Source organism: Meriones unguiculatus, chromosome 1, assembly GCF_030254825.1.
Source record: "Meriones unguiculatus strain TT.TT164.6M chromosome 1, Bangor_MerUng_6.1, whole genome shotgun sequence".
In the NCBI taxonomy this organism is placed as follows: Eukaryota; Metazoa; Chordata; class Mammalia; order Rodentia; family Muridae; genus Meriones; species Meriones unguiculatus.
In genome coordinates, this window is record NC_083349.1 from 84628484 (window position 1) to 84643282 (window position 14799).

Below are 14799 nucleotides of genomic sequence, written 5' to 3' on the forward strand. Positions count from 1 at the left end.
AAGCAATCCTAAATGAAAATATGAGCATGAATTTCAACACACCAGAGTATGTCAAGACCAGGAATGGTGGCAGGTGAAGGTATGGCAAAAACAGTGAACCCAGGATGAGTGTGATTGACAGACAAGATTTACATGAAAGAACTACTCCTCCCCTTCCTCCCATCCCCAGCACTAGGACATGAGGGATGCTGAGTAAGAATTCTCTTGCTGAGCCACATCTTAGACCTATTTTTGCTTTTAGAGGACAGGTCTTACTAAGCTACCCAAGCCGGCCTTGAACTCAGAATTCTCCAATCTCAACCTCCTCAATGGTGGTTTTTATATGCCCACCACCAGATCTAGCTTTAAAAAGGAATGTCCTTCTAAACACCTCACAAAGAAAATCATTTCTCTCCAGCCAACAATGAAAGAATCCAAAGAGACAGATATTTCTCTATAGCCGTCCGAGAGTCTTTACCACCATGGAAGGCTGACTGGAGGAAGTAAACCTGATGAGGGATGAAAAAGGGAAGGTTACTTCCACACCACCTAGACCTCTGGAACTACAAACAGCTGCACACCTCACCTGGCTTAGCAAGAACTAGCGAGTACTGGATATTAGATTTTTAAACAGCAGTTGCATTTATTGTGGATTTTGACATTCAGATGTCATTGTGATGTCAGATTTCTAAAGAAGTTTCACAAACAGAATTTAACTGCTCCCACAGGCCATTTGGCCTGTGATAGCTTCAATAGTACAACCTCCTACAAGCCAGTTTACTTTTGCTCAAGCCTAAAAAAAGCTGCCTTGGAAAATAGTTTATCTATGATACCCTTCTCAAATTTCTTTGTAGCACAAAACCACCTGTAGAGGTCTTTTTAAAAACTACTTTATTTGGGGTGTTTAGGTTTCTAACTCCCTTCCACTAACCCCCAACCTTAAATAGGTGAGAGAAAAGGTTAGTAGGTATAGGGGACCCAGATCCTTTTACTTCTCCCAGCTAGTTAGGGTCATGGGGTTCTTTTAAGGCTCTATTCCAATCTCCATCAACTGCAGATGCAGCTAACAGGCTCCTCTATGCCACTGTGCCCTGAAGCGATTCTCTCCATCTGTCTGCTCCAAACAGCCACACTATCTCTGGTCTCTGGTCTCTCCAACTGCTCCATGCCACATGCCAACACCAAATGCCACTCAGAACACCCCACTGTCTCGTGCTTGCTCTCATATTTATAATCTCAGAGTCCTAGACTGTGCCCCTCTCCATGCGGCATGTAGAAGGCCATTACCAGCTGGCAAAGATCACACCTCACACGTGATAATTAACAGCTGTGGAAAAAAACTGTAGCCCAACTAAAATCCCACACTTGGGATTAAAACAAAAGCACATTTGTATGATATACAAAGAACCCAAAACTTCCATTACATTTCTTAAAAATATTTTTATTTCCTAAGACTACTATAAGCATGACCACCCTGACTGTGATAATGTTATACTTGAAGCACACTCAAATTGAAAGTATAGGTTTTGAAGCACTAAGGGATAGCAGGTTTTGCTTTGAGTAAGACAGGTAGCAATAAAATTTCTCTTTCCTCCTTTGTCAAATGAATAGCTGGCATGTGTGAGGATTATACTGAATACAGAAAATGTCTGGTACAGGTCTGTCAGAATAAACTACAACCATCATTTGAATTGGTGCTACAGTGAGGGTCTAGAATATTTCTCCAAAGGTTCTTCCATTAAATAAAGTTATGGGAGAAACTTGCAGCCTTCCAAGGGGCAATAAGCCAGTGGGGACATGTATTCAAGGAGGGCTGCAGGATGTCAGTCCTTCATTGTTTTCTGGTTACCACGATCTAAGCAGTTTTCCTGCCATCACAGGCCCAAAGCATGAATCACCTAACCAGACTGAAACCTCTATAACAGCAAAATAAACATTTCTTTCTTTTTAGTGATTATCCCAGATGTTTTCATTTTGGTGTTTTGAGACAGGGTCTCACTATGTAGCCTTGGCTGTCCTAGAACTCACTATATAGACCAGGCTGATTTTTAACTCCTGGAGATGTTCCTGCCTCTGTATCCTGAGTGCTGAGTGCACCACCAAACCTGCCTCTTCTAGATGTTTTGTTACCTCAATTGAAAGCCACAAACAACTAGTTATCCTTTGTCATTTTTTTTTCCTTGAGAGTGAAAATCCTAATTAGGTGTCTAATTAATTTCCAAGCTCTTGTTTTTGCTTTCATTGTGTAAACCAGGGAAATAAGGTTAAACATTTAGAGGTATCATCCCAAGAAGGGTCTAGCCATTCTGTGATCCGATTATTTCTTGATCTTTTCATCCCTGTGTTATTTCTTAATTGCCAGAGCAAATGTCTGTGCCTATTCTTTCTCCAGGACACCACCCTTTCCTTCACACCTGTACTGGATAGTAGCATTCAACAGACTAGACCAGAATGTCACAGTACAAAACAATAGCTATTTACTTTGGTTTGCATCTACTGTACTAATGGTCTTTGACCTGTACCAGAGAGAGCTCCTAATGCCTTGAAAATCTCACAGTGATTGGAGTATCTCTTATTTTAAAGAGGCAATACTTGGTGGCTCATAGGTGGGAACTGAGCACTAAAAGACAAAGATGTAGAAGTGGGAACATTCCAGTCCCACCCTACAGCCTATGACAAAACTTCTAAGAAAGCTCCTCAACTACAGGGCTTGGAAAGGTCTGTGGAGAGCAACACATTTGCATGCTAGCATTGTGATACAATGTACCTCTAAATGGATTAAAGAAGCTGCTGCATTTGGAAACCAGCCAGCCCTCAAGCTCAGTACCTCTTCTCTGGCTATTCATCTGTATTCCATTTCAGATCCTTTTAACTAAATTAGTAAAGGCATCCCTGAGTTCTGCAGGCTCAAGTCATAGCACTGTGCAGGCCTTGTAGGATGCATAAACAACATTATTCTGTAGAGTTCACAATAAGCCCTTTCCATCCACCACATGCATTTCCATTTTCACCTTACAGAAGAGGGAGCAGGTTTTGAAGTACTTTGCCCAAGGTCCTACAACAGATAAGTGATATGAGCAGAGTTCAGGCCCAAGGCCGTGTAATGATAGTGTGTGTGTATTCTTAGTATATGCCCTTGTTACATGAGAGGGTTTTTTTTTTTTTTTTTTTCTGTATGCATCACTTCGGAAAACCTATACAACACTGCACCCTGAGATCCAGTTCTCAGCTCTACACCCAGGAAATAGGAGAGGAATCAACTTAAACTGTGGACCCAATACTTCTTACACATGTTGGTCTACCAAGTTCACAACTGAACCACTAACAAGTACATACCATAATGTCCGCTTCTCTTGTGGCGTATCGAAGATTGGGATCTAGCCAATACATTAGGGATTTAACCTGCTCGAAGTTCAGGAAAAGGAGGAATACCAAGAATAGGAAGTACAGCACACTGAGGCCTGATAAAAACAAAACAAGGTCAAATTTAAGAGAGGCATGCATTAGACCCAGTGGCTTGGAGTTACGATACACATGAATATCACAATGTAGCCTTTTGAGAACCTATCATAGTCATGTATTTTCTTTGTTAAGAGGCTGACACAGTCCTAATTCAGGTTGAAAGGGTTCCCCCTCTCTGGGAAAATGCTACTTAAAGCCTTAAAGGATCAGCAGCAGAGGATGTGTATAAGGTGGCCTTGGGGAAACATGACATAGAAAAAGGCCATGTAAATATGCCCCTGAAGAGAGAGATAGCTCACTATGAGTTTAGGGTGATGGTAGAGAGGGGAAATGAACTAAGGGGTGATAAAGTGACAGGACTAAGGGGCAAGGAACAACTTTTTAATTTTCTCCCAAGGTCAATGGGGAAATAAGCAAAACAATGTTCTATAAATAAGCAGACTACAGGTGGGTCATACTTTCATTCTGTGAGACTAATCCTTCAAATAGCCCTGGCAGGTATTATTTTCTTGTCACATCTATCCTAGATAGCCAACACCAGTCATTTTTAAAAAGTCAAGCCACTAATATATAAAAAGGCAAAAGTTTGTGTGTTACATTTCCAACAGATGTGACACCCCACCCCCAAGCCCCTCCAGAAGGTGGTTGTCATTTCTTCCGTTAAACCTGCTGGAATTAAATCAGTGATGCAGGGAATCCAGGCACTGTCATATTAATTGCCTTTTACCACAAGCTTTGTTTAGCTCTGATCTTCAAATAGGCACCCTAGAGAAGAGGATGCACATAGCTGATATGAATCCATAACAAGTGCTACAGCCCCAGGTGTTCTAGCCAGGCCCCTCTAAATTCACCAAGCAGAATATTGCATTGAGGCCCCCTGTAGAACAGGGCCAACCCAGCCACATATCTTAGAGCCAAGAAACGTAAATTTTCTGTCACATAAGGCCTACATTGGTTTTTGCACTTATGCACTAGTTTTACATGACAGCCTCCACTATAACCTTTTAAAATTACAATCTTTATGAAATAATTCTTTTAAGATAGATAGAAATGATCTATGACATAGAAATGTTTAGACTAGAGTTCTGGGCTGAAATTTGAGGACTATGAAACTTTAAGGATACTAAAGCATAACTGGTGTGTGTGTGTGTGTGTGTGTGTGTGTGTGTATGTACGTGCACCTGGGCCTGTGTGTGCACCTGCACAGGTATGAACAAGCATGCATGCTGGAGAAGGCTGAGATCCTGGGGACTGAATTCAGTCCTTATGCTTGTCAAACAAGCACCTTATCAACTGAGCTACTTCTGTAGGCCCAAGAGTATCTTTTTCAAATAGTAAATAGAACCATATCATCTGATGTCCTTTGCACCCACACTCCTTAACTTGCCCACAAGCCTAATTGCTTCTGTCTATGCTCACTCTCTACTATTTTGCTTACTGTTTTTCCCTTGCCCACCACAGCCTATAACATTCCAAGTGCTTTACAGCCATGAGGACACCTTAGTGGCCATTATCTTTAGCTGAAGGCCCTGTACTACATGCACAGACCCTTAGTTGCAGTCAAACTTTAGACTGTCACCCCCCCCCCCAGGCCTCTCCTCACTACTCCAGTGCAAGCAGCCACTCAGTCATTGTCACTGTCACCTCACCCAGTTTTAACTAGCTAATGCTTAGTAACAGCTTACTTTTTTTTTTTACTACTGCATTCTTTAATAGTTACTCACTATAGCTGTCATCTGGTCCTGGGCTCGAGGAGGAGTTCCCAAGAATATAGTCTTCTTTTTCTTATACCCCCTCCCCCCAAAGAGAGCCTCAGGTCTTCAAACCTGTCACATACTCAGTAAATAGCTGATGGTCAAAACTTCTTAAGTAAATTTAAAACAATGAAGAGTTGCTGCATGTGGTGGCACACACCTTTAATCTCTACAGGTTTAAAGTCAGCTTGATCTATACAGTGAGGTCCAGGACAGCCAGTACTACACAGAGCTGTCTCAAAGACAGCAAAACAAACAAACAAAAACAAAGATGAAGAATACCTTTAATAGCGGAAGGATATATCAAGTTCGGCAACTTTTAGCAAACTAGCCTTTTAAATTTTCCAGCGTGGTAATGCTGTCTTAACGTACAATAATTTATTGTATGCCTTACTTAGGCAGGATGAAGCCAAACATTCTCGGTATTAGAAATTTCATTTACACACATTTGGGCAATTTAACTTTCTAGGGGACAGAATCAAGTAAAAACAAGACTTGATCTTTATATGCTTAATGATAAACTTAAGACTAAATGTGGGCTCTGTCTTTCAAAAGAGGTCTCTCTTTTCCAAGTTGCTAGAAGCTGCCCTGCTGGGCTTCCACAGATGCTAAGAAGACAAATGTGCTCTTATCATGCACTTGAGCTTACACTAGGAAAGGGAGAAACACAAAATAAGAAGCCAAGCTCTGTGCACATGAAGACACAAAAATGTCAGCAGCAGGCACGTAGAACAGAAAGGGCTCCTACATATGAGAATATATGCCATTACCATCTATTTTTTTTGATCAAAGAATCTTAGTAATAGTTTTGTATTAGGTACACCAAAAAGTTTTGTTTGTTTGTTTTTAAGCTACGATATAAAAACACTATTGTGACACAGAGAAAAGGTTTTTTTTTTTTTTTTTTTTTTTTTTTTTAAGTAGAAAAAATTTTCTCATTTACTAATGGGACTCACCAAAAACCATTCGCCATAAGGCTGGATGAGGTCGAGTAAATGGACCTGCAAAGACATGATATGAAGTTAGAATGAACTGGATTGAGCCAGGAAAAATAAAGCTCTGTTCATCAATATACAAATAATAATAAACAAAAGTTCTCCACTGTTAGTTTTTATTTTTTTTCTCTTTTCTTTGCCCACACCTTTTTAATTAAAACAGCCTTATGGGGGTAAGAGAGAGATGGGGGAGAAGGGCACACCCCAGACACAGGGAAGAGGAGAGAAACAGAAGCAGAGAGGAGAGCTGACATAGCCTTCTTAACTTCGGAGAACTGCAGAATTATGAACCTCACATGCCAAGAAGGAGATGTCAGGCCTTTCTTTCCAGGCTGTTATACCCTGGCTTCTGTTTTCAGTTGCTAAACTTGACCTTTGGAGCTGCTGACAAAACAGTGAAGGATGTAGAGCAACCACTCAGCCAGCAGGGGAACAGTGGTCAGTGGCATCCTCATTTGGTCAAGGCATAATAATTCTAGTAGGGTTCAATGGAGAAGCAGAGCAAAACCTGTTGTATTTATATCCAATGCCCAAAACAATCATGTCAGCTAGTTTTTGTGAATAGGTTTGGGGAACACAGATGAGGAAACTGAGGCTCAGAATGGTGAAAAATCTAACTCCAGGCACACAGTCAGCCAATAGGATAGTTAGACCCTGAAGCTTCTCGGTCAAGCCTAGAGTCATGGAGATGCACAGTCATGAAAGGTGACAGAGTCTGAGGGAAGGCCGCTATTATAGACTATACCCAGGGCCCACAGAAGCTGGAAGAGTCCACTGAAGGTTGCCCCCTGAAAAGTCTCATAACTAACTGCAGATTCAAATGGTCTCCATCTTATCCCAGGGATAGGGTGGCATAGTTAAACTTAAACTTGCACTTATGGATTAGTTGCTATCCTGGGATAGAAGTATTGAGGCTTTGTTGTTTGTTTGTTTTCTCATTTATTTATTTTATTCACTTTACAATCCTTGTAGCCCCTTCCCTCCTCCCCTTCTAGTCCCTCCTCCCTATCTCCATTTCCTCAGAAAAGGGAAGCTTCCTTTCCCATCCATCCAAGCTCAAGTTGCATCAGGACAGAATGTGTTCTCTGCCCTTTGGCCAGTCAAGGCAGTCCTGCCAGGAGAAAGGGATATAAAACTAGCAAGTGAGGCCCTATCCAATGCAGTCCCCACTTCCCTTACTAGAGGACCCACCTGAAGCCTAAGGTGCCTATCTGCTATATCTTGTTGGGGCCTACGTCCAGTTCATGCATGGTTCTTGGTTGATGCTTCAGTCTCAGCAAACTCCTCTGGGTTCTTGTTAGTTGGCTCTTTTGGTGTTTCTTGTGGAGCTCCTGTCACTTCTGGTCCTTTTTCTTTCTTTCCACTATTCCCCAAGATTCCCTATGCATCAACCAATGTTTGGCTGTGAATCTCAGCATCTGTTTTGAGGCATTGCTGGGTAAAGCCTCTCATAGGAAAACTGACAGGATCCTGTCTGCAAGATTAGCAGAGTATCATTCATAGTGTCAGGGGTTGGCACTCTCTGATAGGGTGGTCCAGGCATCGGTTGGGCATTCCCTCAGTTTCTGCTCTATCTGCTCTAGATTTATCCCTGCACATCTCGTAGGCAGGGTAAGTTTTGGGTAGAAGTTTTGTGTGTGGATTGGTGTTCCCAGCCCTTTACTAGAATGTATACAATGTTCTGTCTGCATATACACCTGCACACCAGAAGAGGGCACCAGATCTCATTACAGATGGCTGTGAGCCATCATGTGGTTGCTGGGAATTGAACTCAGGACCTCTGGAAGAGCAGCCACTGCTCTTAACTTCTGAACCATCTTTCCAGCCCTTGCTGTTTGTTAAGGAACCAAAGAAGAAAGGAAGATAGAAAAGGGGGAGATGACAAGGAATGTGAAGTAGACATTATACCCTTTCCTTTCCTGTCTCCCAAGGGCTCTTCTATTACACCTCCTTATAGAATGACATCTCCCAACAGAACAAGGAGGAAGCCTAAGAACCTAATCCTGGCACACATCCACTGACAACCTAAAGGATTCTGGTGGGTGTCTACCCCTTTTCTGTTTAACCTGGGTACACTCTAAACCATGAGAGGTAATCCTAGTTCCCATGCATTTTTTCAGTTAATATATACCTATTGGACATCTAAATGCTCATTTGCCTCTAGATATTATAAATCTCTGTTCTCCGGACAGGAGAATAAGTATATGAGCTAATTCTAGCCAAAGAGACTTGAGAACAAGTACACTAAGAACGTTCTAGTAAAGAATTCTTCAAGCTCCATGTCATGGCACAAGCCTGCAGTACCAGAGCACAGGAGGCTGAGGCAAGAGGATTAGAAATTCAGTGCCAACCTGGGCTACAAAATAAGTCTCTGTGTGGTGGCTTAAATAGTAATGGCCCCCAAAGAGTCATGTGTTTGAAAACTTGGCCCATAGTGATTGGCACTATTAAGAGGTATGGTTTTATTGGAATAGGTGTGGTCTTATTGGAGTGACCAAGTGTGTTACTGTGGAGGTGGGCTCTGAGGTCTCATTTGTTCAAGCTAGGCGTAGTGGGACATTCTTTTTCTGCTACCTTCAGATCAAGATGTAGAACTTCTTCAGTACCATGTCTGCCTCCATACTGTATCATGCCTTCCCCCATTCTGATGATGGCCTAAACTTCTGAAACTGGAAGCCAGACCCAATTACATGTTTTCCTTTTTAAGAGTTGCCTTGGTCATAGTGTCTCTTTACAGCAATAGTGACCCAAACTGAGACACTCTATCTCAAAAATCAAAAGCAGAAGGCTAAGGATATGGCTTGGTTGGTAACCATTTGTTGTGCAAGTGTGAGTACCTGAGTTCAAATGCCAGAAAGCTGACTGCAATAGCACACATTTAATTCCAGGTCTGCAATGGTGAAAAGGGAGGCGGTAACAGAAGAATCCCTAGCAGCTCACAAGCCACATATCATGGTAGATGTAGTGGCAAACAACAAAGAGACAAACACCAGAGGTTATCACTAACCTCCACCTGTATGCTATGGCACACATGTGCCTGCACTTACACATGTAAACATGGGCATATATACTTGCATACTTATCACACACACACATCTACACACAAAGATTTTTAAATATCAGAAACAGGCTGCTTCATTCCTGACAACACAAAAAAACACCTAAGCTCATCCACTACTGAACAATGCCCATCCTGGTTGCCAGCTTAAGACCATGTGAGTAGAGAGGCCCAAGACTAATAAGCCTACAGCCACTTGCTGTATTTTCCAAGCTCAAGGGCCATGTTGTCTCTGAATCACATGTTATATAAGAGAGCAAACAATTTCCTCATTTCTTTAACCTATTCTGAAGTTTCTAGATCTAATATTACACAGTCTATAAAAAGAATCACAGAGCCCTGTGCTACACTGGGGTCATATTTGAATTCACAAATGCAAGATGGAGTACCAAGGTCATGAACAAACAGACTTATACACAAGCATTTGGGGAAGCCTTTAATAGGTCAAGGACAAATGCCTGTGAAGTTTCCCAAACAGAACCATGCTGCGTATGCCATCCTTTGAAGGCATGACCCCAATTGTCTTTGAAAGAAAACTTGAATTTGGGCCATTCATTCTCATTTGTTTTCATGATTTCACTTGGGAACATGTTCCAAGGGTGGTAAGAACAGAGAATAAGTTAACAACACAAGAGCAAGAGATGAGTCATGTAATACATAGTCTGCTCAACAATATGCTCTTCTCTGGTGCCTCATAAGAAGGCCAGCATATTGAAAGCTGGAGCTGAGGGAAAAACTGCAAGCCCTCTACAACCTCTGTTGGGACCCCAGAAACTACTCCTAAAGCTTTCCTTTACATGGATAAATGAGTTTTACAACCTATGTAAAGTGTGAAGTGACCTTTAGAAAACATAGTATGTAAACATGTGTGCTGTGCAAGCATGGCTGCAAGAGAACCTTGCTGCTTGCCTTCCTTATGCTTTGGTTTCATATGGTTTGTCCCCTGGAAGATCTGGAAATGCATGTTGAAATCTGATTGCTTCCTTGGCTGACTGCTGTTGGTAGTCTAAGAGGTGTTTAGATGATTAATGCAGCTCTTTAGTTAATTAGGTTAACGTAAACTCTCATGGGTATGGCTAAATTCTTGCTCTCATGGGGCTGGGTTAGTTATCTGAGTGTGGGTTATTGCAACGATGTCTGCAGCTCTTGTTTTTATCTCTTCACTCTAAGAAGGCTCAGATAAGTTTTCTAGCTTCTTCCAACTCTAGACCATCTGTAGGTAGCAAGACAGCGCCATGCCGTCACCTGCCTTCTGCAACAGCCAAAGCATGCTATGCATAGGCCAACCAAGTCCATACTATGAGAAAGAAAAGCCTCCAGAAAGAAAAAGAGAAAGAAGAGGAAGCATATTACATAGCCAGGTGAAACATAGTGGACTTAGTATGACAGATGGCTGAAGAAAGGCTGAGGAAAGAAGATGCTGACTCAAGTCTGAAAGCCAGGCAGAAAGGGGCAGGCAGGTGACCTCAGACGATGACTGGTGGTCACTGGGTTCAGTTTTCTCAACTATCAACTGAGTGGGCTTGAACTACGTGACCTGTAGACTGGCCCTCCTCTCTTCACCTAGACTACAGAGTCTGCATGGTTTGGCTAAAAATAAGGTAATAGGTAGGGAACAAGAGCATGGGTTTACCTTTCCAAAACAAAATAAATGCATGGTCCCATGATGAAAGAGGGCACAACTGAAGGGCTTCACTGAAGAATGGAGGAAAACCCAGAAGTTACAACCAAATATTACTTCAAATAGATTTAATCCCTTGCCCTCCATGGCTTTGGAATCCTGAGAAAAGTATCTGTGAAAGAATTCCAGTGCTCAATTACTGAAAAAGCACAAGGGAAGCTACATTTGTAAATCAGGACTATTGAGACTCACCTCAATTTTTAAGAAAGTTCTAGAATAAAAAATAACCAGAAAATAAATGAATAGATTGATAAAGACAGATAAACAAATATACCTTCAAAGTCATGAAAACATGACCACTAAGAACTAAGCTGTATTTTTATACCACCTTTGAATTATAACAGTCTCATAGCATAGGGGAGACACAGTCTTCAGTAACATTCCAACAGTGTGTCCTTGAAGGAAACAAAGTATAATGATGAAGCTCTCCTTCTAAACTTAAAATCTGAAGACCCTGAATGATGCATATATGGAGGAAAATGAAAGTTGGTAGAGAAAAAGACATTTGACAGAGAAGGGTTGTTCTTAGCAAAATTTTGAGCAAGGTCAATAATGTACGTCCTGTCCTCCAATCTTAGTAACTGTGAATAGTAAGAACCATCAATCACCAAGAAAAAGAAATTTATTATATCTGCATACAGTCTGTAGGTTTTCCTGATAGTGCGGGATTTCCATCGAACATAAATATAATTTAAGGCAGAAGCGTTGGGCATAGTGGTGCATCACTTTAATCCCAGCATTTAGGAAGCAGAGGCAAGCAGATCTTTGAGTTCCAGGTCAACCTGGGCTACAGAATGAGTTCCAGAACATCCAGGGCTACACAGAGAAATCCTGTCTGGGAAAAAACAAAACAAAACAAAACAAACAAACAAACAAAAAACAACCTTATAATAAAAAGGGCTGGAGAGATGGCTCAACAGTTAAGAACACTGACAGCTTTTCCAGACTTCCTGAGTTCAATTAACCATGTGAGCAACCAATGTGGTGGTGATATGATGCCCTCTTCTGGCAGGCAAGTGTACAAGCATATAGAGCAATCAGAAATAAAATACATAATTAAATAAAAGCTGAAGCAGGAACTTGAGACTTAGTAGGTAAAGCAGTTACTCCCAAAGTGTGAGAACCAGAGCACAGATTCCCAGCACTCGCATATCTGTCTGGCAGGCATGATGGTCGACCTGTAATCCTAACACAAGTCAGAAGAGTCAGAGCATCCTTGGAGGAACTAGTGAGCTCAGGGTTCAGTGGAGAGGCCCTGCCTCAATACATAAGATGGGCAGAGATCCAAGAAAACACCTGGTATCAACCTCTGGCCTCTACTCTACAAACACATACACTTGAGAATGCATACACACCACACAAATGTAAACAAACAAAGGCTAAAATGTTAGGAAAGTTAAACTCATCTCCCAAATAACAGGGTCATCTGGAATGCCTTCTTGAAGGAACAGACTAGTATGTCTACTCTCGTGACTTCTATGCTAACAACAAATACCAACATAATTTTATAAACACAGTGCTACACAAAAGAAGCAAAATAACAAAACAAAATTCCACTGCCACCAGTTTGGGAAACCTGAAGGCATTTGCCATGGATCATGTCCAACAGCATTCAGTAACATTCAGAATGAGCTTCCTATGCCTTACAAAGCAGTATACTGAAGCATGGAAACTTACATGATGAATACATCCTGAAGGATGCTATTTAAAATCTGAGCAGATCCATGGAGCATAACTCATAAAGAGCATAACTCATAAAGAAGACTGCAAAAAATTTAAGAGGTGTGAGAAAAAAACAGTAAAGCAGTACATGTTTAGAAATGGATACAGAGAACAGAATATTCTAGTAGTGAGATATGAAAAGGGATTGAGAACAAAATAGAGCAACTTGTAAGGAACACTTCAGAGGGAATATATGAATTAGAAGCATGCAAGAAATGTTTTGCCTCTTTCTTTTTCTAATCCTGACAGAGGGGATCTATGGAAATCATCCAATTCCTGCCCAATCCAAATGCACAATTAGCAAAGGTCACTGTAATCACAAATGGCAAATTGTTTAAGTAATAAATACTCACTGGAGCTAGTTCTGTCTTGGAGGGAAAAAAGTAACAGTAACTGAGTATTGCACAGCTCACTAGTAATAATAAAAAAACATGACAGAGAAGAACAGCCAAGCTGGGCACAGCAGCATATGCCCGTAGTTGTTTGTGATCCTAGCATGCTGGAGGCCAAGGCAGGAAGATCAAGTGTTCAAGGCCATCCTGTTCTTTAGAGCAAGTTAACACAGCCTTGGAATGCATAGCAGGATCTTGTCCCCCAAAACAGATTAACTAACAAATAAAAAGAACAGTTATAGAGAGCTTATTTTTTGTCATGGTTTGCATGTGGTTTGGCTCTAAAGGGCTCATGTGTCAGGAGCTTGGTCCCAGTACAGGAATGTTAAAATGTAGTGGAAGCCGGAGGAGGCAGGACCTAGTGGGAAGTAACTGTGAGTGTTGCCCTCAAAATAAATAATGCGGTTCTCTTGGGACCCTCATTAGTTTCCTTCAAAGAATTATTATAAATTATCAAATCCTGTCTTAGCATAATTCCATCATAAGACCATGCACCATGATGCAAAGGCAAGGAGCCTCACTACAGCCAGTAATACAAACTTACTTAAGCTTCCAAATTTTAAGATTCAAAACCTATATTCTTTATAAGGCATATTTTGTTATAGCAATAAAAACTAAGCCAATACACGGGTTTAACATTATTCATTTAGTTAGCTCTCACAATACCTTCCTGTTATCCCTATCACACAGGAAAAAAAACAAAACAAAACAAAACAAAAAACCTGAAACACATTTAAGGACAGTAGGGGCCACAGATCTGGGAGGAGGCAGAACAGGAAGTCTGTCTCCTAAATCTATGCCAGTGACCAACTCACAAAACCCACCTTCTAGATGGCTTGCATCTCAAAAAATCAAAACAGAATGATGTATAGGAGACGTTCATAACTCAAGACATCACTCACCATTGGGGAACGCTAACACGCTGATGATGAGAAAGAAGAAAATAACTGAAAGGATGCCTCTCCAGATGTTGTCTTCAGGAACAGAGTCATCCCTGAAAATGGAAAATAACACTGAAAACTCATTCTCAATTCTAAGCAGGAAATCAAAAAATTGTATGCTTTCCATAGTCTAACACCAGGAGACTGCAGATTTTCTTTATCGGAACAAAGTCATTACACAGTTTACTACTCAGTGTCACTTCCTTCCACTCTCATAATAAAGCCCAGTTCTTAGATAAAAGAAAACTGGGAGCTGAAGGTATAGCTCAGCAGTGCTGTATGTGCCAGCATGCACAAAGCTCATTTCCAGCACCAAAAATTATAAAACATAACATATAAATAAAACTGACCATCTTAAACTCCAATATAATATTCTATTCAAACATGCATTTGAGACCCATTGTTCTTTGAACACAAACACAAAAACTTCAAGATATCAAAACACAAGATTTGTTATTGCCTTTAGATCTTACGATTAACAAAAGACATCCTTGTTTGATATAGGAAGTGGCAAGGGAATTTTCATAAAGTTGGAATTTAACAAGACAACACCAGGAAGGCACCAATTTGACAAGATTATATCAATTATGCTTGAAAATGGCAAGCTGAGACCAACAGTATGCAGGAAGAGACATGAAAATGAGGCTAACAAGAAAGCAGGAGTAAAAAGAATAGAAAATCAAGAGGGGGAAAAATCACAAGATTTAAATTCACAGCAGAAGCAGAATGTCAAAGAAAATGGTTACCCTTCCTCCCATGCCTGGCCCTTTCTAACATCATTTGTTCATCACTCCATCACCCCAGTGACTGGACTG

At 41.0% G+C, this 14799-nt stretch overlaps 1 protein-coding gene across 3 annotated transcripts in view; it reads right to left on the reverse strand.

Moving 5' to 3' along the window:
* The window catches only part of Ptdss1 (phosphatidylserine synthase 1), a 66277-nt gene that overhangs the window by 41491 nt on the left and 9987 nt on the right, over nucleotides 1-14799 (reverse strand). For 2 of the 3 annotated variants that reach the window (XM_060393066.1, XM_060393060.1), the window contains exons 2-4: nucleotides 13946-14037; nucleotides 6152-6196; nucleotides 3316-3440 (exon numbers count right to left, since the gene is read on the reverse strand). In XM_060393066.1, coding sequence (XP_060249049.1) covers nucleotides 3316-3440; nucleotides 6152-6196; nucleotides 13946-14037 — 262 coding nt within the window. The remainder of the gene's footprint in view (nucleotides 1-3315; nucleotides 3441-6151; nucleotides 6197-13945; nucleotides 14038-14799) is intronic. The other variant, XM_060393070.1, reaches the window with a different exon arrangement.